At 34.9% G+C, this 24,201-nt stretch overlaps 4 protein-coding genes across 7 annotated transcripts; 1 reads left to right on the top strand and 3 right to left on the bottom strand.

The window, feature by feature from the left end:
• Positions 1-17: 17 nt before the first annotated feature.
• LOC106382921 (SAL2 phosphatase-like) lies at positions 18-2,472 on the bottom strand. Of its 2 annotated transcripts, none has more exons than XM_048760572.1 (8): positions 2,317-2,472; positions 2,031-2,106; positions 1,888-1,961; positions 1,610-1,815; positions 1,156-1,372; positions 991-1,080; positions 483-636; positions 18-402 (listed from the first exon to the last, which is right to left on the bottom strand). In XM_048760572.1, exons 1-8 carry the CDS (start codon positions 2,380-2,382, stop codon positions 239-241), a joined length of 1,047 nt encoding a protein of 348 aa, XP_048616529.1. In that variant the 5' UTR covers positions 2,383-2,472; the 3' UTR covers positions 18-238. The 2 variants fall into 2 exon arrangements, with proteins under 2 accessions (XP_048616529.1, XP_048616524.1); XM_048760567.1 differs by having other exon boundaries at positions 1,885-1,961; positions 2,317-2,441.
• A 6,323-nt stretch (positions 2,473-8,795) lies between these two features.
• On the top strand, positions 8,796-11,124 carry LOC125574928 (E3 ubiquitin-protein ligase RGLG3-like). Of its 2 annotated transcripts, none has more exons than XM_048760552.1 (8): positions 8,796-9,229; positions 9,335-9,419; positions 9,501-9,641; positions 9,729-10,020; positions 10,229-10,334; positions 10,415-10,533; positions 10,612-10,819; positions 10,908-11,124. In XM_048760552.1, the coding sequence occupies exons 1-8, from the start codon at positions 9,161-9,163 to the stop codon at positions 10,989-10,991; spliced, it is 1,104 nt and encodes a 367-aa protein (XP_048616509.1). In that variant the 5' UTR covers positions 8,796-9,160; the 3' UTR covers positions 10,992-11,124. The 2 variants fall into 2 exon arrangements, with proteins under 2 accessions (XP_048616509.1, XP_048616511.1); XM_048760554.1 differs by having other exon boundaries at positions 9,014-9,229; positions 10,615-10,819.
• Positions 11,125-11,325: 201 nt separating this feature from the next.
• On the bottom strand, positions 11,326-14,917 carry LOC106382918 (protein kinase STUNTED). 2 transcript variants are annotated; one of them, XM_048760543.1, is made up of 10 exons: positions 14,485-14,913; positions 14,300-14,382; positions 13,979-14,210; positions 13,030-13,578; positions 12,691-12,939; positions 12,441-12,604; positions 12,290-12,369; positions 12,061-12,208; positions 11,822-11,971; positions 11,326-11,755 (listed from the first exon to the last, which is right to left on the bottom strand). In XM_048760543.1, the coding sequence occupies exons 1-10, from the start codon at positions 14,654-14,656 to the stop codon at positions 11,522-11,524; spliced, it is 2,061 nt and encodes a 686-aa protein (XP_048616500.1). In that variant the 5' UTR covers positions 14,657-14,913; the 3' UTR covers positions 11,326-11,521. The 2 variants fall into 2 exon arrangements, with proteins under 2 accessions (XP_048616500.1, XP_048616503.1); XM_048760546.1 differs by having other exon boundaries at positions 11,369-11,755; positions 14,300-14,379; positions 14,485-14,917.
• A 1,619-nt stretch (positions 14,918-16,536) lies between these two features.
• Positions 16,537-22,273, bottom strand: LOC106382916 (DNA topoisomerase 3-alpha). Its single transcript, XM_048760539.1, has 24 exons — positions 21,945-22,273; positions 21,669-21,847; positions 21,515-21,587; positions 21,321-21,446; positions 21,115-21,236; positions 20,958-21,030; positions 20,768-20,887; positions 20,509-20,592; positions 20,240-20,419; positions 20,015-20,143; positions 19,851-19,925; positions 19,376-19,465; positions 19,151-19,255; positions 19,022-19,056; positions 18,705-18,834; positions 18,511-18,563; positions 18,331-18,430; positions 18,184-18,222; positions 17,973-18,051; positions 17,797-17,868; positions 17,618-17,689; positions 17,255-17,422; positions 17,055-17,175; positions 16,537-16,957 (listed from the first exon to the last, which is right to left on the bottom strand). Exons 1-24 carry the CDS (start codon positions 22,239-22,241, stop codon positions 16,714-16,716), a joined length of 2,766 nt encoding a protein of 921 aa, XP_048616496.1. The 5' UTR covers positions 22,242-22,273; the 3' UTR covers positions 16,537-16,713.
• Between the last annotated feature and the right edge of the window lie 1,928 nt (positions 22,274-24,201).

Below are 24,201 nucleotides of genomic sequence, written 5' to 3'. Positions count from 1 at the left end.
TTTAGTAATACAATATATGTCGAAGTCATCATCACCTTCTAGTAATATTCGCAAGAAGACAAAAGTGATCATCAATCGCTTTCTCAAAGAAACAAAGTAGAATCTTGACCTCCAAGCACACATATATTACACATCTAACACGTAGACAATACAAAGAACTAGGCAATACACACACAAGTTACCAGTTCAGACAAAATACAAATACAAATACAGTAGGTTCTCCAGTAGTGTCTCGGTCTCAGACACGAAGATTTTCCTCTTCCATGGATTCTCTAACAGCTTTCAGAATCAATGGCTTGAGTTTCTTGGTGGTAACTATGATCCCTCTGTTGTGATCAAGACGCTTTCCCTTTGAGAAGTCCAGAGGTATCCCTTCAGCATCGCAAACGACGCCTCCAGCTTCTGCAATGGACGTGCATTTAGAGCCAAAAGTTCTCAGTGTTTAAAGAGTGTTTATGTACTGTGTATATATAATTATAAACCTGTTGTGATGATTGAACCAGCTGCATGGTCCCATATCCACTCACGGTATCCAACAAGAGTGAAGCGCAAGTACATCTCTGCATCTCCTCTGGACACAGCTGCATACTTTGCTTGGCTATCGATTCTTACAGGTAACGCTGTGATCCCAAGTTTCTGCGTAAAACCGTAAGAATCCCACTTGGTTATGCCAGTTCCGGCTTAGATGGGGACAAGCAGTACGATCGTTCCGGATCCTCCGATTTTTAATAGTTAATTATCCGAATTTTCTAAAAGAAAATAGATATGTATTTTTATGCAACAAATTAAAAAAAAAGTCCAAAAATAATTTATATAAACATATTTTTCAATATACATTTTATAAAAAAAAATATTTATAATATTTATTACCAATTCTAAATAAATATAAGATTTAAAGGTTCAAATCTTTTTGTCCTAAGGTCCATGAAATTATTGAGCCGGGTTATGGCAACCTGAGAGTACACTGTAATACACTAAGCAATATCTTACCTTAGCAATGGAACTATGGAGGGGAATTGGCATATGGTATGATTCTAAGAACTTTGCTTCTTCAAGATTCTCATTGCTACTCACTCTCACCTGTCAACACAGTTCTTTCACTCTCTTACCCCACATATCAACAGTTTAGCTTTGGATAAGATAAAAGATAGATACCTCCTGTGGTGGAGAATTGCCATTGAGCGGTTGCACATAAGCTCCTGAACCAGTTGCAGCAAAGAAAAGACATCCAACATTATCCTGGCAAGACTTGTCGTCTTTCTCAACAACCGCAGAAGACAAAGGAAGATTAGGACAAGCCATAACGCCGACCACCACTTTGCCTTCCACAAGCAACGCTAATCCCACAGCGTATTGCTCTCCTCTTACAAATCTAAAACAAGCAGTGGAGTTTAGTACTATGTTGTTATCTAAGTGCTGGGCAGAGCCGGTTCGGACATAGCCAAGTGAAATATTGACGTAGAGTACCCAAAATTTTCAAATTTATATATTAACATCAATAAAAAATTTATTTACTATAGTCCTTACTAAATTGTTTAAGGCTCCCAAAATCTCATGAGGCTAAGAAAGGTAAGACTAGTGAAAGATAGCGATAACGGAGATTTTTTACCCTCTGGTTCCATCAATAGGATCAAGAACCCAGTGGCAACCACTGCTACCTCCTTGTGATTTACCACAGTCTATAGCATTCAACACATCCTCTGTGGTTATAGAAGAGCCTGCGTATGATTCATCAGAAGCTAGAGTATCTCTCACAAGCTTTGTTATATCTTCTAGAAACTCCTCACTTCCTTTCTTCCGTAGATCTCTAGTATCCTGTAAAAACATTCATGTGAAAACTCGATAAACAAGACCTTTTCGTCAATAAGCTTTTAGAGTTATTACCACCTCTTCTGCTACTAATGACAGGGTTGCAGGTTTGAGCTCCCTCTCTAACACAAGACTAACAACAGCTTGTGATCCTGAAGAAATAATCCATTAGTGTTAGAAGGTAAGTGAACTCGATGGTAAGCAAACGTTGAGGTACAAACCATAATCAGCTGCAGTGACAGGAGTTTTGTCGGATTTTGTCCATACTTCCGATTGCAACAGAGTCTTCTGAACTCCCTATGTAAGATAGTTAGTATTCATTTTATTAGTTTTTTTTTTTTGAAAAATATTCATTTTATTAGTTTATGATTCCAAAAGAGAATATTATGTCCAACATATAGGAGTATAGATGGTTGCACGACAGCCTTTGTAACTTGCCTTTTGGCTTATCCGTTTCGAATCAATATAACAACAGATGACAAAAAAAAAGATGGTTGCACTTCTTACTTGGCTGAGACGAGCAGCTAGAGAAACAGCTTTCTTTGCAGCGCCTAGCTCCTTCTCGTAAGACATTACAAAGCTCCAAGAATATATATATATATATCCTTATACTATATAGTTTTTAGTGCACCAATACATAGACGTTTGTTACATATATATAGAGTTTACGTATGCATTCTTTGTTTATTCAACTGCATATTTTTTTTTTGACTGTATATTTTAGAGGTGGTTTCGTGGCAGATGGTGCAGACCATTTTTCACGTTTCAAGTTGACGTTTACGAAAGAAAATTAAAAGAATAAGAATTATTTGAATATGTTCCAGTGTAGACGTCAAGAAAAGATATAATATTAAGGGACTTTTGTTATCAGTCATCATATATTAATATTAGAGTTATTCTTGGGTTCACCCCCTAAGGTGAACCTCTAGGTTCACCAACCAATAGAAATTCATTATTTCAAATTTGATATTTTTTTAAAAAGAAAAAAAAATGTTGTCAAATTATATTATGTTTTCAAAATAAAAAGGTAAAAAAAAAATAATAATTACAAAATAAAAGATTTTTTTTTTTAAATATTGTTAACGTCGTCAGTAAAAACACTAAACCCTAAATCCTAATCCCTAAACCCTAAATCCGAAATCCTAAACCATTGGGTAAACCCTAAACCCTTGGGTGAATCATAAACTATAAATCAAAAACACTAAAATCTTAAACTTTTGAGTATTTTAGTGTTTAGTGTTTTTGATTTAGAGTTTATGATTTATCCAAGGGTTTATGGTTTACCCAAAGGTTTAAGGTTTCGGATTTAGAGTTTAGGGATTAGGACTTAGGGTTTAGTTTTTTCTTAAAAATATTTTTTTGTAATTACTACTATTTTTTTTTTTTTATTTTAAAAATATGATTTGACAATATTTTATTTCCTTTTATAAAAGATATCAAATTTGAAATAACATAATTCTATTGGTTGGTGAACCTAGGTTCACCCTAGGGGGTGAACCCAAGAATAAGTCTTAATATTACTCTTAACAAAGATAAGAGTTATCATTAGCCGTTAAACACTAAAGTGTTACTATTAACAAGACAAGAGTTATCATTAGTCGTTAAACACTAAAGTATTATTAAACACTAAAGTATTACTCTTAACAAGACAAGAGTTATCATTAATCGTTAAACACTAAACAAATCAGGTATATATAATATTTCACCTAATCAATCCACTAATCTTCTCTATATGAGATAACATTTGTATAAGAAGTTTCGCAGAAGTTTGTAATCTTTTTCTCATGATTGTCAATTATTCTTTTTCTTTCTTTTATGAGAAAAGTCTTTTCCATTGGTCTTTCTTTTATATATGATAGAGAAAGAAGCATTTATCTTTTTTTATATTGTCGAGTTTAAAGTAGATTATTATGCGTAGCAATCAATTAGTTACGTAAACATTTGTTGTTTTCTCCCCAAAATTTAGCCAAAAGTTTCCAAATTACATTCACGTAGTATTTCAGATGATCAACGTGTACTTTATGATTATGTTTCAACAATCTTCAAAGAGAATTAGTGTTTTTTATAATATCAAAGTTGAATTTTTTTTTTAAATGACAATAGTCTCACTGTGTAAAGAAAACACAGAAACAGAGTATTGTATATTACAGCTGCGTGTCAGTGAAGTTTCAAAGAATCAGCTTCCTCTTCTTCTTCTTTAATGGATTCTCTTACCGCTTTCAAAAGCCTTGGCAGTAGTTTATGTGTTGTAAGTTGTAACAACGATACCTCTCTTGTAATCAAGATACTTCCCTTTAGAAAAGTCCAATGGATTCCCCTCTGCGCCAGTCACTTTGCCTCCAGCTTCTGAAAGACACAACATCAGACAAGCATTTGTGTGATCATTCAAGAAGATTAGACCAAAAGATATGTAGATAAGAGTTTAACAACGGGTGAATACCTGAAACTAGGATGGATCCAGCGGCGTGATTCCATATTGATTCAGGTCTTGGTTTGCGTGTAAACCTCAAGTACACCTCTCCATCTCCTCTACATAAAGCTGTACGCAGAACACAAATTTTGTTGAAGACAAAAGAACTTTGAATAATTTCTTTATTACTTTCGGCTTGAAGATTTTACACGAGTGAACAAGGATATTTATACAAGAGTCTCTAAACCCTAGTTCACTATTTGCTTAGAACTAATAATTAAAAACGATTTAAATTGCTTAAATAGAAAACCAATATAACATTTGAACATTTTTGTGTATGTAAGGGAATTGATCATAAGGCCAATAAACAAGAGATAATTGCAATAAGAAACCTGGTATCACCAATTTATCCTGATTGGGATAAAGTAGATTTGGAAATTTTACCTTGAACCAGTCAGAAAATATAGGTTCAGTTTTGTTGGATATTATATGTTGGATCCAGAAAATTACTAACATTTGATCAGATAATGTTGGTTTGGGTCAATAGTACTATCCAACATTTGATCAGATAATTACTATTTATAAAGTATATAGTAATTCTATATCAAATATTACTATTTATAAAATATATACAGTAGAAAATCTATAAATTAATATCATATATACTAATAAACACGATAAATTAATAAAAAAAATTTGGTTCCAAATTGACCAGTGTAAAATATGACATAATTCAATAAGATAATAAGATAATAATATATTGAAAACTTTTAAGTAAATATATGGTCCCATTAAAATAATAAATTAATAATTATCATATGTAATTTTTATAAACATACACAAAACTATTTGTTGTTTATCTTTCTTCAAAATATATTTTATTAGAGTCTATAATTTTATTTATAGTTTTATCGAATTACATATAAAAGTAAATTTATATTCTATGATATGTAATCATCATAAATAAAACACATCAATAATCTAATAAAAACAGTTAAAATTTTTCTCTATAAACTTTAACTATTTTTAAGACGTTGGAAGAGAATGGCATATCCTATGTCTTATTATTTTGATGTCATTTTTGATAAAATAAAAATATTTTAAAGATATTATAAATATATTTGATGTGATATTAAAATTCTGAAACATAGTTATTCATATTGATTACGTCATCTCTTTTGTTGGATTCATTTGCATAAAATAAAGCTATGAACCCCAATTTTAAGAGGACATCAAAAGAGAACTTGATAATTTTAATTGTTTTTGTTATATTTTGCTTATATTTTCCATATATTTTATATATAATATACTTGGTTTGTTAAAAATTGTTCTTATATTAATTTTGTTATTTTATGCATATACTTATCATACTTGGGTATCTTTCATCTTTAAAAAGACAAAATTTAAATTTAGTTGAGAAACCAATTATTAAAAAAAATTAGTATAATGATATATCAATGAAACATTTAAAAACAAATAGTTTACATTTTGATGGTTTCTTTTTTCTTCATCTAAATGTTAAGCTTCTTCTATAATTAGTATAATGATGGTTTCTTGTTATCAGAACTTATTTAACCATGGAAGGTTTGCGTGAAAATTCGCTGGCCAAATACCGTCTTGCATGCAAGACATACCTCTCCATGTAACATTGTTGTCCTTTGGCAATGCACCAGCTACACACGAAAATGCAAAAAAAAAAAGTTTGGTCAAGGTTGTTCATATTATATATCCTCAAAGATTGGATCTTCCTTATGTGGAGCAATGAGTAGATGCAATAAATGTAATCAGCAACATTTGTATATTGCTGATCACTTCAACAGCTTGGATCAGGTTTCCAAAAATTTCCACCAACTTTTTCTTGATTTGATTGGTTTTGTATATTTGTTTATCATAAGAAAAACGGTTTTATTGTGATTTTCGTTAGGTGATAACTTCTCTGAGAGAAGCTGGACTTGAATCTTCAAATCTGATTTTACTGGGGGCAGTTGCCTCCTCCTTGATGCATGTGGATCCGCTCATGGTCCAAAGATCCTCCTTCTCCCAGGGCAACAAGAGCCGCGACCAGACAAACATTTCCAACTAGAGTGGGCTCGGTGTAGTTGGAGCTTGTCCAGACATCTTGGAACCCGTCATCCTTGTCTGTTGCAGAAACCATGGCTCCTTGGATTATGTTGTGATTATGCATTTTGAGTCTTTCCATCTCCAGTCTCCTTTGCAAGTCTCTTTCTTGTTCATCGGAATGGAAGCTCCACGATGATGCACGTGTGTCGGCTACCTCTCACCGAAACCCACAACATAGCTCATGTTCCGTGGGTTTCGACCAAGAATGTAATTCACCTGTTGCAGAGACAAAACAAAAATCATGTAAGAGTTAAGACCCATCATTTTACTCATGTTTTTGTTTTAAGCATGAGATGATTTACTTGTAATCTGGAGAAATCACGTAGGTATTAGAGACGCTAAGAAAGCAGCATTATCCTGTAGTGGTTGTATAGATAGAGATAGATGATATCAACAATAAATCAAAATCCAAGGCTCCACCATCAAACACAAAGTAAGAATCTAATAAAACTTAAGTGTTCCGTTACCTTTGCTTCTCCTAAAATTTCTGAAATAAGGCAGATAAGAGCACACAACCACTCCTATTTGGTTATGGAATTCGCTTAGCATCTCTTCATACAGATACCCTGGGCCCGGGAAGATCCTCAACCTCGTCAACAACAACTACAACACACACATAATCAAATCCAGTATCAGTTTTAACAAAAAAAAAACAACAACAAATATATCAGTTTTAACAAAAACAACAACTAATGTATCACTGTCAACAACTAATATATCAGTTTCAACAGAAACAGAGGTTACAGAATCAGTTTCAACACCAGCTCTATCAGCCAAATCGTAACTGGTTACACGCTCAAGGTAGTATGCGTCACCACAACATAGCTCATGTTTTGTGGGTTTCGACCAATGATGTAATCCATCTGCAGGGGACACAACACAACAAGACCAGATCAAATAAGAGTTAAGACCCACCATTTTACTCTTGTTATGTCTGAAATTATAGGTAATGAAGATAGAAAAGGTTTTTTGACTATGAAGCTCAAGAAAATGGTCTTCATAGATTATGTTTTAGGATCAAAAGCAAAAAAGGTTTTTTTTTATTTTGAACCCTAAATTTAAGAGAATATCAAAAGATAGCATGGTAACTTTACCTTTTTTGTTATATTTTTCTTATATTTTCCTAAAGTTTTTATATGATAATTTTTTTTGTAAAAATAGCTTCTTAAGTGTTTTTTGTTACGTGTTATATATACATTTTTAGTAAAATATTGAAAATAAGTAAAACTATAGTTGGATTTGCGCGTTTGTGCTGGTTTCGTTTACAATTTTGTAAATAAAACTTTTTAATTTGTTAATATTTTATGTTGTATATAATGAAATTAGCTTTCTTATTTGACTAATCTTGAATTAAGAATTATAGTTACAGTGTATTTTATATTTATATTAATAAATTTATATTATATTTAAATAATTTTTTATGCATAAATATATATATATATATATATATATATATTCTATTACAACATGAACATGACCTATTGATGTAGATGTGGTTCAACTATTTTAATATAATTATTAAAATATTTTATTAGTCATTTAAGAAAAATATTATACAAAAAGTATGACTAAAACACACAAAATATAAAAATTAATTTTTTGAAAAAAAATGTAAAGCAAAAAAATATATCCGTCTTTTTAAGGACATATTAGAATCTAGTACTCTATTAATTTGGAATCCTATCTTTATCTACTGATAAAATTATTTTAAATGGTCTAACAAGACATGTAACAATATATGAAACATTGTAAATATATTTATTATAATTTAGTTACTAAAATGGTTCCCTATTATATATGCCATTTTTTTTTATATTTAGATATTCCATTTGAGTAATAACCATAATTCATCTAAATATTTTCTATACTATTTTATATTGCATTTACATTTATCATGATTTCATGAGAGACAACATAAAGATTAGATGTCACATAAGTGTTTATATGAAATAATTATTTATAAGAGTTACATGATAAAAATCAAATATATTGATAACTATTATCTCACTAAATAAGGTACAAACCAAAATATTTTAATCCAAAACTTAAATAGACATCAGAAATATCTAAAATTAACACAATATTATTATCTTAAAGTTTATTTATTACTATTTTGATTTTATTTTTGTTAATCAAATAAAAATGAAGAATGTTACTGTGTAACTTGGCATCAAGAGTTATTTATTATTTTGAATTAACCCCTAAAGTTTATTTCCTATCAACAAAGACCAGAATGACCAAACTCAAAACTCAACTTCAAAGTTGATAGATTGGGAAGTTGAGTTTGGGCTACCGAACGTGGTGTGAAATTATAGGTAGGTGAAAATGCTTCTTGATTATGAAGCCCAAGAAAATGGTATCTAGAGATTATGTTTAGGGGTCAAAAGCCCAAAAAATCAAATCTTCAGAGACCATTACACCAATACGTGCTTTGCCACGTTGTCCACATGTATAAATAATACTTCTTGTGGACATTGGTTACAGAATTTGGGTTTTGGTCTTTGTGGATATATATCATCATTAATGACGACAACGAGATAATAGATCAGGCGTGTAAGAGCAAAATACGCATTTGATTAATTTCCGCCGCAAGCAAAGAAACTAGAAAGGGTCACGTTCCACTATACCTTTCATTATTCAACTAATCTATACCTTTCTGTTTTTTTTTTTTTCTTTTATAGTCTCTCGTCATTTCACATCAAAGAGAATCTCCTTTTCTCTACAACAATATTTCTGAAACTCTTCTTGTTCTTGAAAAAAAAAAAAGTCAAGGTTCATATTATATATATCCTCAAATATTGGATCTTCTAGTGTGGAGCAATGAGTAGATGCAATAAACGTAATCCGCAACCTTCGTATATTGCTGATCACTTCAACAGCTTAGATCAGGTTTTCCAAAAAAACTTTCACCAACTTTTTCATGACTTTCTTGATTTGATTGTTTTTATTTATTTGTTTATCATAAGAAGAACGGTCTTATTATGATTTGTTTAGGTGATAACTTCTCTAAGGAAAGCTGGACTTGAATCTTCAAACTTGATACTAGGAATTGACTTCACCAAGAGCAATGAGTGGACAGGTGATTTCTTATGAATTCATTATCAATAAAAGACTATTTCAATTGGTTTTTAGTGTTTTAATGTTATGAATCTCGTTGCAGGAAGATACTCATTCAATAGAAAAAGCCTTCACGCCATTGGTAAAAGACAGAACCCTTATGAACAAGCTATATCCATCATTGGCCGCACTTTGTCTCCCTTTGATGAAGATGATCTTATACCTTGTTTTGGTTTTGGAGATGGTTAGTTTCTTTACTTTTTCCCCTTAATTTTCAAGATGAATATTGATAAATCTCTAAATGGTTTTATATGCATTATTCTTCTTACAGCAACAACAAGAGATCAGTATGTGTTCAGCTTTTACCTTGACAACAAAAGCTGCGAGGGATTAGACAAAGCTGTGAAAAGATACAGAGAGATTGTTCCTCATTTGAAGTTGTCTGGGCCCACCTCTTTTGCCCCGGTTATCGATGCAGCCATCGACATAGTGGAGCAGAACAATATGCAGTACCATGTTCTTGTCATTATAGCAGATGGTCAGGTGACAAGGAATCCAGATGTTCCACCTGGTAGGCTCAGTCCACAGGAAGAAGCTACTATCAACTCCATAATGGCAGCTAGGTAAAACACAAAACTAGTCAACAAGCTCAACTTCATGGTCTTGGTTTCATCATACTAATATTGTCTGACCGGTTATAAGATTTTGGGGGATATAGACAATTTATGTTAATATTTTTACAAATTTATGGGTCTATATATATATATTTAATTTATGTTTGATGCTTCACTAGTTTATGCTCATGACCGGTTCTGATGTTGTTTAATGCAGCCATTACCCATTGTCTATAGTCTTGGTTGGAGTAGGAGATGGACCATGGGACACAATGAAACAATTTGATGACAATATTCCTCACCGTGAATTCGATAACTTCCAGGTAAATAAGATAACAGTTTTATTGTTTTCTTTTCTATTGGATATGATGGATCAGTGAAGAACTCTGTTTCCTTTCCACAGTTTGTGAACTTCACAGAGATAATGTCACAGCACAAAGATGCAGCTAAGAAGGAGGCTGCTTTCGCACTAGCAGCTCTCATGGAGATTCCTTTCCAATACAAAGCAACACTAAGTCTCGAGTAAGGGTTGAACTTCTTGTATCACACTGTTGAATAGACTTCTTGAAACGGACTTTTGATTGTGTGTTGTGTGAGCAGTAGAAAACAAGTAGGTGGTTCACGTTTGCGTCACAAGCCGCTACCACCACCACCAGAGGTGATAGAGCGTGACAATGCTGTTAGAAAAATGCCGAATCCAGTTACAGAAACTGCAGAGAAAAGTGACAGAACGGCTCCAGTAACACAACCTGTATGTCCCATTTGCTTGACGAACCCAAAGGATATGGCGTTTAGCTGCGGTCACACGGTAAGTGAATATATATAGAAAACTCTTTGCTTGCTCCCATGGAACAAGATTGGTTTTCTGATATCTTTTTGTTGCTTTTGTTTTGAAGACGTGCAAGGAATGTGGTGTGGTTGTCAAGACATGCCCAATGTGCAGAGAACCTATAACAACAAGGATAAGGCTGTACACTTGATGAGGCAAAGACCATATGGTTTAAAAACTTAAGCTTCATGTAGCATATTGTACATTCCAAGCAAAAGAATAATGATAACCAAGACTTTGAGATGTAATTTGATATAACCTTTATATTTAGAGAATTTCTCGTCTCATATTTAATTTTTTTTATTTACTTGGAAACAGGACGCCGATGCTTTGGCAAAGCAGGCTCTGTGGAATGAATCCATTGTAATAGCTCCCTTAAACATTGGAGTTTAAAATTGAATGAAAAGTTGGTTTTACAAAAAAAAATATATATATATATATATTTACTTGGAAACAAAATGTATTACTATATACTGTTTCAAAAGCAAAAAAAAAAAAGAAATACAATATCTAAGCAAACCGAATCTTAGACCAAACGGAACCGCTTACAATTTAAAACTAAGACCAACCAAATTGGAAAGAACGTTACACCTTACAAGAAGAACACATCTAAAAAGCTTGAAAACCTCATCAGAAACTCGATTCCAATTTACAGTTAAAAACTAGTATAAAACTAATATATTAGTTGAAGTTGAAGCTAGCAGTGCGGCTCCATCTCCCTTTCAAGTAATCCTCAACGGATATACTACTAGCTTCCGGACTACTATCAGAAGCTGCATCATCTTCCAAATCAAGCAACGCTAGGTTTATGTGTGACTCTATGTTCGTCAAGTACTCCCTTGCATCTTCTGATGCTCGTACTTGTTGCTTTCCCCATTCTGTTGCTTCTTCGTCTCCTTGTAGTATCTTTACAACCTGTGGAATAATGAATTAACACCCCAGAACAGAGGAGATAATGATAAAGATATGTATATAGCTTACAAGGGTCATTTGTGGACGGTCATTAGGTGACCGTTTGATGCATAGTGTGGCAGCTAACAACAGTTTCTCGATTAGATCGTTACTGTTATCAGTTTCTAGGCTTGGATCCAGTAACTGAGTAAACTTTCCACTCTCTAGAATTGGGTTTGCCTGTGAAGAAAGAGATACAACTTAAAGTCATTTCATGTAGACATGGAAAAAATGTGAAGTTATGGACAGGACGGATCATGCTTGCTTACCCACAAGACAAGGCTCTCCTGGCCTTTACTCTGGTCGACGCAGATTGGTTTCCTACCCGATAGGAGCTCGAGTAACACAACGCCAAAAGCATAGACATCAATCCTGTCGGTTACTTTACCGTGCATGAAGTACTCCGGTGCTAGGTAACTGCAAAAAAAAAAAAAAAAAAGTTAATGGATGATCGATGGAGTGATAATGGTTCTAAGGGAAAAGGAACAAGTTATATACCCAAATGTTCCGGCAATATCCCCACACGTCACATGCTGTGAAGCGCTTGAAGCAAGGCTAGCAAATCCGAAATCTGAGAGCTGAACAATCACAAAAAAACATTAGAAGATTGCTTCATTGCATTGCATCTATGGATGAACTGTAGCTGTACCTGTGCTTCAAAATCATCTGCCAAAAGAACATTAGAAGACTTCACATCTCGGTGAATCACTTCTGGGTCATGAGTATTATGTAGATAGTCTAACGCCTCAGCAACACCCACCGCCACTCTATATCTCTCCAGCCAGCCAAAACTTGCTGCATCCTTTCTATTACCTGTAGTCAAGAAACGAGTACATTCAATATTAGACATGAGAGAATTATCCAGAGAGAATGAATATCAGATGGTAGTTTTTATATACCGTGAAGGTTTTCTTCGAGGCTTCCTCTTGGTAGATAGTCATACACCAGCATCAAATTATTATTCTCAAAGCAGAAACCAAAGAGAGACACTATGTTCTTGTGATTAACACTTGTAATCACTTCGATTTCCTGTTTGAACTCCTTCATCACGTCAAGACAAGGCTTTAATAGTTTGACAGCTAGCTCCCTTCCATCTGGTAGGTCTCCTCTGTAAACATAACTATTACCACCTTCTCCAATCAAGTTATCTAGAAACAGAAAAAGAAGGATGTTTCCATAAGCTAAAGGATCAGACCAAACCCAAACCTATGTTAGAACATGGAAAGGGATTACTATACCAGATGCAAAGTTTGAGGTAATTGACAAAACTTCTTTGTATGTGAATAATCTACACGTGGAAGAGTACTTTTCGTGTAGACCTTCCAGCTCTTCCGGGATGTTGTTTGATCCAACGCAGGGAGAAAGAGGAGACTGCATAAGCTCAGAGCCATCGATGCTAGAAGAGCAATCTTCATCGCAGCCAGAGTCACTCCGCTTCCTATCCAGATAAGCTACAGCTGGTGAATCCCTGCCACGGAGCTTCGAAACCCACTGGAGAACAGCCTTCTTAGCAGAGACTTTGGTCCAGTTTCTCCGAAGAAAATGCCAACCTGGTCCTGACTCAGGGGAACCTGAATCAGTCTTGTTCGTTGGTACCGGCACTAAAGCCAATGAATTGTCTACACCTAAACTCTCGGGAGACTGTAATGAGGAAGTGCGGCTAGTTCTTGTCCAGCGTGAGCTAGTTCTTGCGGGGCTAAATGTGTTACCAATCTTTGCCGCTTCAATAGCAACGTTGGGGGATGCGCTCACTAAAGAGGGAAGCTTCATATGTGAACCTTCTGCACCTGCAAAGCACAAAACTACAATACATTTAACAGAGAACAACACACATTCAACCAATGTTAGAAACAATTTTCTTTCGATTCATGCATTCGAATCAGTGGGTTTAAACCGTTCTAAATCAGTTAAAAACAATTTAATTCCGTTTAAATCAAATCTAAATTAGTCTAAATCTCTAAAATTAACAATAATGTTGGTTCAAATCCACAAATTTGTCTAATTTATTTCATTTCTCTATATCTAATTTTTATAATTTATCAAATAACTTTATAATATCTAATATAAATGTAGCTACTAAACCTGAATAATCCGACTAGTCGCTAATCTTTTACTAAACACCTATTTTACGGCCTAGCGATTTTTTGAAAATTGCAATCAACTATCAGAAACTAATCAGTAACATACCATTGTTACTAGGTACTCGCCGGAACATAATCTTCCCACTCTTAACAGCAAAAACCGAGACATCCTTAGCAAGATTCCTAGCACAATACTTAGCTAAAGAAGCTGAGGAACGGATTGTATGATGTCTCTTAGAAGAACCAACGATCAAACTCGTAGCTCCACACGATTTCACTTCCTGTACAAGAAGTTTCCTAGCTGACTTCCCTCTTAAGAACTTCAACTTCAAATCAACCTGTTCACAACAATCATCGAATTTCATCAACTTTATTTTTTTGAAACTTAATATTAAAACATTAAATTAAAGGATGTTGTGAAGCTTGCCTGTTTTAAGTTGCAGAAGCTTTCGTATACACCAAGCATCGTGTCGAAGGTCTTAACCAGCGAGATAAGCGACGTGGAGCCTTCTATTAAAACGAAATTAAAGATAAATTAAAACGAAATTAAGAAACAAAGGATGTTAGATCGTAAGAAAGGAAGAGGAGAAGCAAAACTAGGGTTTAACGAACCGAGAGAGTAATCGAGGACGTGGAGAGCGATGATTCGATCTCCAGGGCGAGTTACATTCACCAAAGACCACGTAAGCACCTCTCTGCTCCTTTCGTCGGGATTTACACCGACGATTACTAACGCCGAGCCTTCCGTCGCCGGTTTCTCACCTCCGCCTCCGGTAGGTTTCATCTCTCCGCGGTGAAAACTTACGATTCGCACTCACACACACTCTCTATATCTCTTTCAAGCTCTCATAGTAGCTAATCGCTGGCACTAGCTCTCTCGCGTGGTTTGTCGTTTAGCTCTTGGGGGAAGAGGAGAGAGAGAATCACGTTAACTGTCTCCGGGAGAAAAGTGAAGAGAGAAGGCGATGTTTTGTGTCCTCTGGTTTGAATGAATCTCGGCCGTTGATGATCCGATCATAATGACTATTCCTTTTATTTTATGAGTTAATAATTATGACAAAAAGGAAAATAATTAAATAAGCACGAGGGGAATAATTATGAATGGAGCATGTACATCGCTATCATTCATTCTCTTTCACGCAGGACTAAAGAATCTCTTCTCTTTATTGATCCCCCCACTTTTTTGCATTAACTTCGTTCTTTGAATTTGTAATTCAGTAAGAGTAACGCTATACTATTTTTTTTATTTTTTAGTTATATTCAATCTTCTCATTTTTAGTTGTGATTAAAGTAAAATACACATAGACAAAATACAGGTTTTTATATAATTTATCTTGATTAAATAAAAACATCATTAAATAAAACTAAATCAACCAATAAGAAAAATGTAATATTATGTGATTAGTCACTAATTTGAAACATCATTAAATTTTTACCTAATCATAAAAATATCACTTATTTTTGCAGCAAAATAAAATTATTTAAACATCAAATAAATAAAACAGAGAGTGTATTTAAACTGCATTAAATGTCATTATCATACAATCTCATCCACCAAAAAATTCATGCATGATTCATTTTCAGTAAAGGTGTAGCCAACTCTTTTTATTTCTATATATAAAAAGCAGTTTAAAGTAGAGGACGTAATAGATCCGTCGGTGAGGACCAAAAATGTCTTTCTTATATGGTTTTAATTTGATCTTGCTCTATAACCTTGCCCCACCATTTTGGTAGGTCTTGCCAAATCATGTGAAGAATGTTTCTATTTAGTTAGTACAGGATATCAAAATCTTTTTAAAATTTTTTTTAGAGAAATAAAGAAATTGTTTGAGAATTGTTTTCTAGAAGAACTGAGCAAATCACATTGAAAGAAAAAAACAAATACTTTTGTACTATAGATTTGGATGGGTTTACAGGGTACAAAGAGGTTCTTTGGAACTACCACAAGTTTGAATTATATTGTAATCAAATGTCGACTATAGTAATGTATTATCTCAGTTAACATTGGGATTTGGGAACAACAAAACAAAGCAGAACGAATAATTCTTTAGATTGTGTCGTAAAATCATTACTTAATTATTACTAATTCACATTAACTAGTTGTTTCCAATGCATTTAAAAAGTGTACGGTCGAGTTACGTGTAAAATCTTTCATATCAGCCTTCCACTAAGATATCACATAGATAGATTTGTAAATCTTGAAGTTTAGGTGTGATTAGCATATGCATGTTATTAGTATCGCTATACGTTACCATCTTGATTCAAAAGCTAGAATACTTAAACATATATTTTCACAAGACGAGTCATCGTTTTTTCTTTTCAGAAAAGAGCCGTCTTTAAGATGATCTTCTCGATTACATTTTCGATTCTTTATTTTGAAATCGAGTTGGGCGAAAAGAAATAATATACCCTTTCAAACTTTCATGGTGTACTAATAAGTCTAACATGACTCTCGAATCTTTTATTTAAAATCATATCCCTAGAGGGAGAAGAAGACCAGGAGGAGATATATTAAACAAAAAACAGAACCAAGAGGAATGGATCCACGCTAGCTCACTACATCATAGCTAAAATTTTTAAAAAATCATTAGAGTTTAGATATAATTTTGGGGCACGATTCAGTATAGCACGTGAAATATTATAGTTTAGTAATCCAGCTAACCGTGATTAACGCAAATAATGAATTCCAGAGCAAAAGTGGCCGTTAATTACTACTGTAGTGGTCATTATGAACCTAATCACTAGGAAAAATCATTTATAATTCATGGATAATTGTTGTACTCACTAATCAACCATGCTAAATTTAGAAAGTAAATTAGCTTGCTTACTAGAAGTTACCGTTTAAGAGTTACGGTTAGGGCAAGCGTTGGCAAAATGTGAAGGATCACCACATGAGAAGCACCTTCTACCACTCACTGGCTCTCCAGTTGCAGAAACAAAGCTTGTTCCACCGCCGCCACGCCCTCCACCTCTTTGGCCACCGCCTCTATTTCCCCGGCCACCACCACGGCCGCGCCTACCGCTTCCGCCGCTATTAGAACCTGTTGTTGCATTCCCGGTACCGTTGCTGATGCTATCTTCCCATCTGTCACAAAACATTATAAAATGCGAATTTAGTGATTAAAAAGAAGAACAATGGATTAACAAAAGGGTTACAACCGAGGATCATGGATGCTACTTACGTGAAGAAATTGCAGCCTTGTGATGGACATGAGTAGAACTTCCTTCCCCTGTTAGCTTCTGTGTTGGCTGTACGAATAGCACATGGTGTTCCACAAGTGGTACATGAAACTGTAGTTTCATCTGCATTATTGACAACGATGTCATTGAGAAATGAGATGATGTTTGTTTGCTAAAACATTCAAAGAAAGGATCCAATTACTGTTTCTCGGATTTGCTGTTCCAGTAGCACGAGGATTTCGATATCCTGAAGCTCGTGTGGGACAATTGGCAGAAGTATGCCCTCCTTGTTGACAGTGTATGCACACGTTGTTCTGTCTTATGTTGCTTCCTCGGACATAGTTTGGGGTTGCACCCGGGGCTGCCCTTGCTACAAGAACAAATGTTCGTTTCTTGTTAGTTCAATGTTATTTATTCACAAACCAAGCCACAATAAAAATTCTTGTATTCTTACTTAGGACAGGAGAAATTAATAATTGTATAATGTCCAATACACAAGCCAAGCCACACTAAGTTCATCTGACTGTTTGGTCGAACTACGTATTGTGTAACTACGAGCACTAACCTTGAGAACGGGATCCAGTTCCACATATGTCTATCAGCTGTTTAAGAACGTCATCACAGCCACCAACACAGCCTGATCACACGATGAAACAAACTGGAAATCAGCAGCGATTCTGACATGGTGAGCTACTGAAAGATAAGCACAGAGTTGGTTGCAAATGTTTGAAAGAATTTGCATACCTAAGTGAATAACATCAAAGCCTGGTGGAATTCTGATCTGACGGAACTTGAAACGTATCTTGTAAACAGGACCTGCAGCTCAAAAAAGCATCATTCAACAAAAAAGAGGAAACGTTTCAAGTACAGGTATTAGATTTTTCTATTCACTGTGTTACTGAAAAAGTATGGGGCGCTACCTGGACCACAAGATTGACAAATATCGGTAGTGACAGATGCTTCCAGTGTAGGTCCAGGAAGCCAAACTGCATTCCGACACTGAATAATTGGCAAATGTGTTAGATCAATAAATGCAAGCAAGGAAGAAATACTGAAATGTCAAACTATTAGATAATAATTAAGTTAGAAAAAGTATAATTCATGAGGTATCTAAAGAGGTGAGATTTTGACCTGAGGATAGCTCATGCATCCAACCATAAAATTGCCATCCTGCAAAGAAAATGGATTAGGCTGTTTAACCAGTTGCTCTCGTTAACAAGAGGTAGAACAGCAATTCATATCCACATGGAAAATGATTTTGATGGATCATATAACTACCTGGTTCTTCCTGAGCGCCATATCTGATTCATGGCAAAGGTTGCATCGCCGGACAACTTCACCAGCTGTCTGGTTTTCACCTTCATCAGTGTTATTAGTTCTGCACATACAGTATCATATATTATATTATGACAGAAACGGCTTAAGTGACACAGTACTTGAGCAAAGTAATGAGAACACCTTTCAAAGAAAATTGTCATTGCTTCTAAGAGCTTTGTTTTTTTGACTCTTGCCTGCGGGGATTAGTTTTGTGAATTACAAATATAAAATCATGGCATTCAGTTTCAGCCCATTGCATTAGCAACAGCCTCAGCGGAAAACAGATTTAGCCACAGAGAGAAGACAAAATAATATATGTGATAAAGCTCACTCACATCTAAGAAACAAGCTTTCATTTGCTGCAAACAAGTTTCAAGAACTTCGGCTTTAGTCTTGTTGCCAACACTAACTTCATTCATATCATGTTCCATGATGGCTCTGAGGTTTGGTTTCCAAAGTTCATACCTGATATGAAAAGGTTGGTAACACGAACACATCAAATTGTTAGGGGGCTCTTCAGTATGGTATTGACACAAATTAGGTCTCTCCAAATAGATAAGCCTTTAAGATAAACACATCAGATTTCCTCTACCTACAAGGGAAAATATGAATGAAAGCCACAAATATAAAGAGTCTCTAAGTTTATACATACCCCATGTCATCATATCCCATAACAAGCGCCTCGCCCTGTAAAATCAGATTAGAACAGTAAGGTGATTTGGAAACTTTATTTGAGAAAAACAGTGGGGGAAATTCTTAGAAAGCTAGTATTATCAACTACCAGGTTGGTTGGAGAAAAGCGCGTATTAGCATCCTTTGTAGCATAACCCCGATCAAGGAGTTTCTTTATATGGTCGTGCATTGTCGCATCAGTGCCAATGCCTGCCTATTATTCCAAAGAACACATAATATGCAAACATGATTAGATGAGAAATTTAGGGATTGGTGAGCAAGAATATGCAATCACCACCATGAAAAGAGGGGCAAACAAGACAGTTTTACTCACCTTGTCCATACAACTCAGTAAGTCAGCTTCACACAATAGCGGTGGTGGCCTTGTTACCGCTGAATCCAGAGTCAAACGTGTTGGGATAAACTGCACAATACCAAGACATTCAGAATCATCATCAATCGTCCTGGCTGTAAGAACTAAGTAGAAAGGTACACAAAAAAAATCAAAGGAGTGAACGTTAAAACATATATTCCAGCAGTTCAGGTAGCCTCATGTTTTAAATCGAAGGTAAACCACTTAAATAGATTCTATCATGAATGAGAAATAGTCCAGTTTAGTAGTTATGCCCTTTCACTTCTAACTAGAAATCACAATGTGGAAAGTTATGCCCTTCATTGCCTTATACTTCAGTAGTTAAGGAATGCGACTTGCACACAAGGACAACGTAGTTTAAATGAGGCTAGGCTGAGAGATAGAAATAAAAAAACTCCTAAAAGCAAATCCGAGAGATATTAAGAGAAGCACAAACCTGCTGCCCTTTATCATACACTGGAATCACTGAACCTCCCCAAGATTCAAAGCGGTACACCTCAAGGTAATTTTTCTAGTCACATAAAGAAAAATAATGTCATTATCCAATTAATTTCTGAAGCGAAAAGTACCGAGACAGAAGTAGTGAGGAGCGAGTCTTACAGCTAATATTGCTCTCCCAGATGCAGAAAAACGCTCGCCGGCAATATCAATTTCGACTGTTGTTTCAGCAGCAACTGCTGGCTGGGAAACACACGCTAGGTAATGGCGGACAACAAGCTCATACACGTTCTGGAAAAGTGAAAAAAAATACCTTTAACTCCAAAGAAATTAAACAATTTCATACCTTTCCTTGGATATGTTAAAAAAATAGACATCCATACTTACAAGGTGATCTCTACTCCAGTTAGACTCTCCGCTAGAAAACTTTGTTGGGTGAATGGGTGGGTGAGCCTTGTCATCATGACCACCATTCCCCGGGTTTCTCCAGAGTCCCCCCTCCGGCTCTAATAGTCTTTGTGCATATGGACCCCATGCAGGATGTCTTGTTTGTTCCTCCACCATGGCCTAGACACAGCTAGAGATCCTAAGAGACTAAAACTACAATCAAAGCAACAAAATAAATCATAAACTCCTCATGAGAAAAAAATACCCACACGTAAATCAGTCCTGCTTGAAAAAGAATCTGTCTCTGTACGAGGATAGCTGATGAAACCAGCCTGATATAACTCTTCTGCCACCTATCCAGACATTGTTGATGTTATTAAGCACTTCAGAAAGACAATCAATCTAGGCGAAAGCAGAAAACTCTACCGACATACAGTAGGATTTAGATAATTTTGGAAAACATGCAGTCCTAATAGGCAAAAAAAAGCATGTGAAACTTAAGTGAACCAGTGTAATACTCGTTCTCACCTTCATGGTATGCTCCGAACTCAGGCGGAAGTATCTTGAAGCGCGTTTTTCAAGTTCAATGGTGTTCAATGGATAAGGAGGATATTTGAATTTTTCCCTTGGATGCGGGACATTCATAACCTGAAAGGACACACAATATTAAGTAGAGTATGAATTATCAGATAACAAAGATATGTCTTGTTTTACTCACGGTGGCAGTAGGTTCCAGGACACACATCTCATATAATATCGCAGCTGAAGCATAATCAAAGAGATGACCACGCCTGCAATAGAAAAATTACATCAACGGCACATTCAAGGACAATAGACCTGGAAACAACAATACGCATTGAAGTTGGTAAAAGTACATCCAATTAAAGGTGGCAAGGCCTTCTTCTGATTCGTGAGAACAGTTGATTGTCCAAAACTCTTCTGGTTCATGCGCCTGTATCTCCCAGTATCTCTCTACAATAAAGCCAAGTGTAGGAAACTGCAGTTGAAGCATAAAAACAAATGTTACCCATTTACCCTGACTCTGATATACATAACGAGACTGATAATTCTGAAAAATTACCTGACAGGGACCATAACTTATTACACGGCTCCTCTCTTCATCACCCGTGGAGTCAATAACGAACCTATCTTTCAGAAGCATAGTCTGAAACCTAGTGAAAGAAGCTCCAATGCGTAGGTCTATTTCCTGAATCATTCAAAATTAAATATTAGCTTAACAAATTTTCAAGAGAATACTAAGTTACAGGAGTTTACTTGTCTAGCATCAACAGCCTGAGCAAACAGTTGATTAGGCTCTCTGAGATTCTGAACAGCCTCATGAATTTCCCTAGAAATTTCAAAATGCCAAACACACCATTAGACTAGGTTTAGTGGATTGAAGTAGAGTAAGCAGAGATCACTCACTAACCTGTCAATTAACGCAGAGAAATGAGCCCTCCGTATATAAAGATTCTGCTTCACAGCTCTACAAACATCCACAACTTCAAACGCAATGTTCTCACCTTCCCTATCACAATCAAGCCACAGCACAAGCCAATCGCTCCTCCTTGCTTCCTCCTCCAATGTCTTCTTAATATCCTTCTTATCCTAAACCAGAATCAATCAAAAAATTGAAATCCAGCAAAATCTAACTTCAACATAAGATCGAATCAAATCTAGCTACATCCGACGTGGCATCGAATACCTCGGGGACGTGTTTCATGACCGGAGCTTGGTACAGATCCGCCGGGTCGCAGGAGTGCCACTTGCGGAAGCGATCGGCGAACTCAAGCTCCATCAGGTGACCGATGACGGAGGTCATCATCATACGGCACGGCTGGCCGTTGATTGCGTAATCGAACTCGAAGATTTTGTTGTACCGAGACCTACCTTCCCGAGTCCGGAAACTTCCACGGGATAGAATCCCGGCCACTGACTTCGCCACCGACGGCTTCTCCGCCACATTCAGTACCGTCAGGGGTCCACCGCCTCGCCGCGACATCGCCGGAGAAAAGCCCTAAACGGTTAATAATTTCGAATTTTTTTTCAGGAGGCGAATTTTCCCGCCCTTGAGGCTTCTACTAGCGGGACGTCACTTTGATCGAAAACAACACAAGGTCTTAATTTACTCGATATTTACGGAGATTTTACGAAATTACAAATAAACCCATTTGGGGTTTTGATATATTATTTACGGCCCGGCCCAAAGTTTTTCCTTTTATGAAAGACCCAAATTTTTAAATGGTGTTTTCTGAATCTCATATATATCCCCATGTGGCATGTATATTTATCGATGATCGTTTGAAAAGTTGTAACATTAATTATAACTTAACTATAATGTCAATTTAGCTTACATGCAGCTTAAGAATCAAATAAAAAATGTTGGTCTCAATCAAATTAGTAAGAAACATTATATTAATGCAAAATATAAAAAACGTGTATTATTTTCTTAAAATAAAACTACGGAATTACCTAATATAATTAACATACGTATAGCAATTAATGACTATGAATAATAAATATTCGATAACAATTTTTGCATCCTTTTTCTTTTTTGTTTAATTTTATATTATTAAAAAAATTAAACAATCACATTAACCATATAATAAAAAATTAGATTTGTTATGAATTTTTTAAAATAACTTTGAATTACAAAAATGGAGAAAACCTTATATGTTATATTTTTATTATATATTAGATTTTTTCTTATATGTTATATTTTGAATTTTTTTAAACAACTTTAAATTACAAAAATGTAAGTTTTCCTTAAGCATACGACTAAAATCATTAAAATGACATGTATCAATTCGATGGTTGATCTGAAACCTTTCAAAATCATATGAAAGATTAAGGTCAAAATAATTCAACTGTAGAAACAATATTGTTCACTTTTTTTCAAGAATATGTTCCGTGGAAAAAAAATAAGGTTTTTGTGTCATAATTTGTTTAATGTCCAATCCGATTAACCTATGATATATTAATTATAATTTAGTTCCACCATTTTTAATAAAAAATTGATCCAGTCTATCAAAAAAAAAATATAATAACAACAAAAAACATTATATGCAAATAAATTCACTATACGCAAGTCTTATCCTAGTTATATATTATTTGAAGATCTTTTAAAAAAGATATAACCTTCAAATTTGTAATAGTTAAAATGAAGTGGTATAATGTAATGTGGTTATTTATTCGCCTATCCAATCTAAGTTCGAGTCTCTATATACCATATAGGTAATTAGTAGCTTTGGTTCGGTTATGGATCGGGTACTACGGTTTTTGATCAGTAATGTTTATACAATAAGATAATGATTACATTTAAAATGAAGTGGTATAATGTAATGTGGTTATTTATTCGCCTATCCAATCTAAGTTCGAGTTGCGACAATATCAATTTTGTAACTGTTTAGTATTGGAATTATATGTATTTATACAACTTTAAAAGCTTTTAATGTAAGTTGAAGTGGTTCATTATTAATGTGGTTATCACTTTTCCTTATTCAACCCGAGTTTGAGACTTTGAGTAGTAATAGAATTTTCTAAGATATGCATAATCGGTTCAATCAGTTTTATATAATAACCAAAACCAAAACTGAACCCAAAACCGAATCGATATCTATGATACCTAATAGTGAGAACTGATAGGTAAATAGGTAAATATCTTAGATCCTAGGTCGTAAAACGAGCCGAACCAGACCATTTGGTTGATTCCAGTTTGGATAATTGGTTTTGGTTAAAAGGCTCAGCCCGGTTATCTCTCCGATAACAATCTCCCCTTCACTCGGCCACATCAGTAGAATGCTAGATGATGTCTATCACCAAGTGGCCATAAGTAAATGGGCCGAAACATGCGAATAGAATAAAATCAAACCCAACATCATTATATTTACAAATTTTGCCGACTACAAAGAAAGTCCTTTTCTTGTATATCCATCCATTCCCTAAGTTCCGGCAAAAAACAA

This window comes from Brassica napus, chromosome A2 (assembly GCF_020379485.1).
Source record: "Brassica napus cultivar Da-Ae chromosome A2, Da-Ae, whole genome shotgun sequence".
Classification (NCBI taxonomy): domain Eukaryota; kingdom Viridiplantae; phylum Streptophyta; class Magnoliopsida; order Brassicales; family Brassicaceae; genus Brassica; species Brassica napus.
This window is presented reverse-complemented; position numbering and strand designations above follow the sequence as displayed.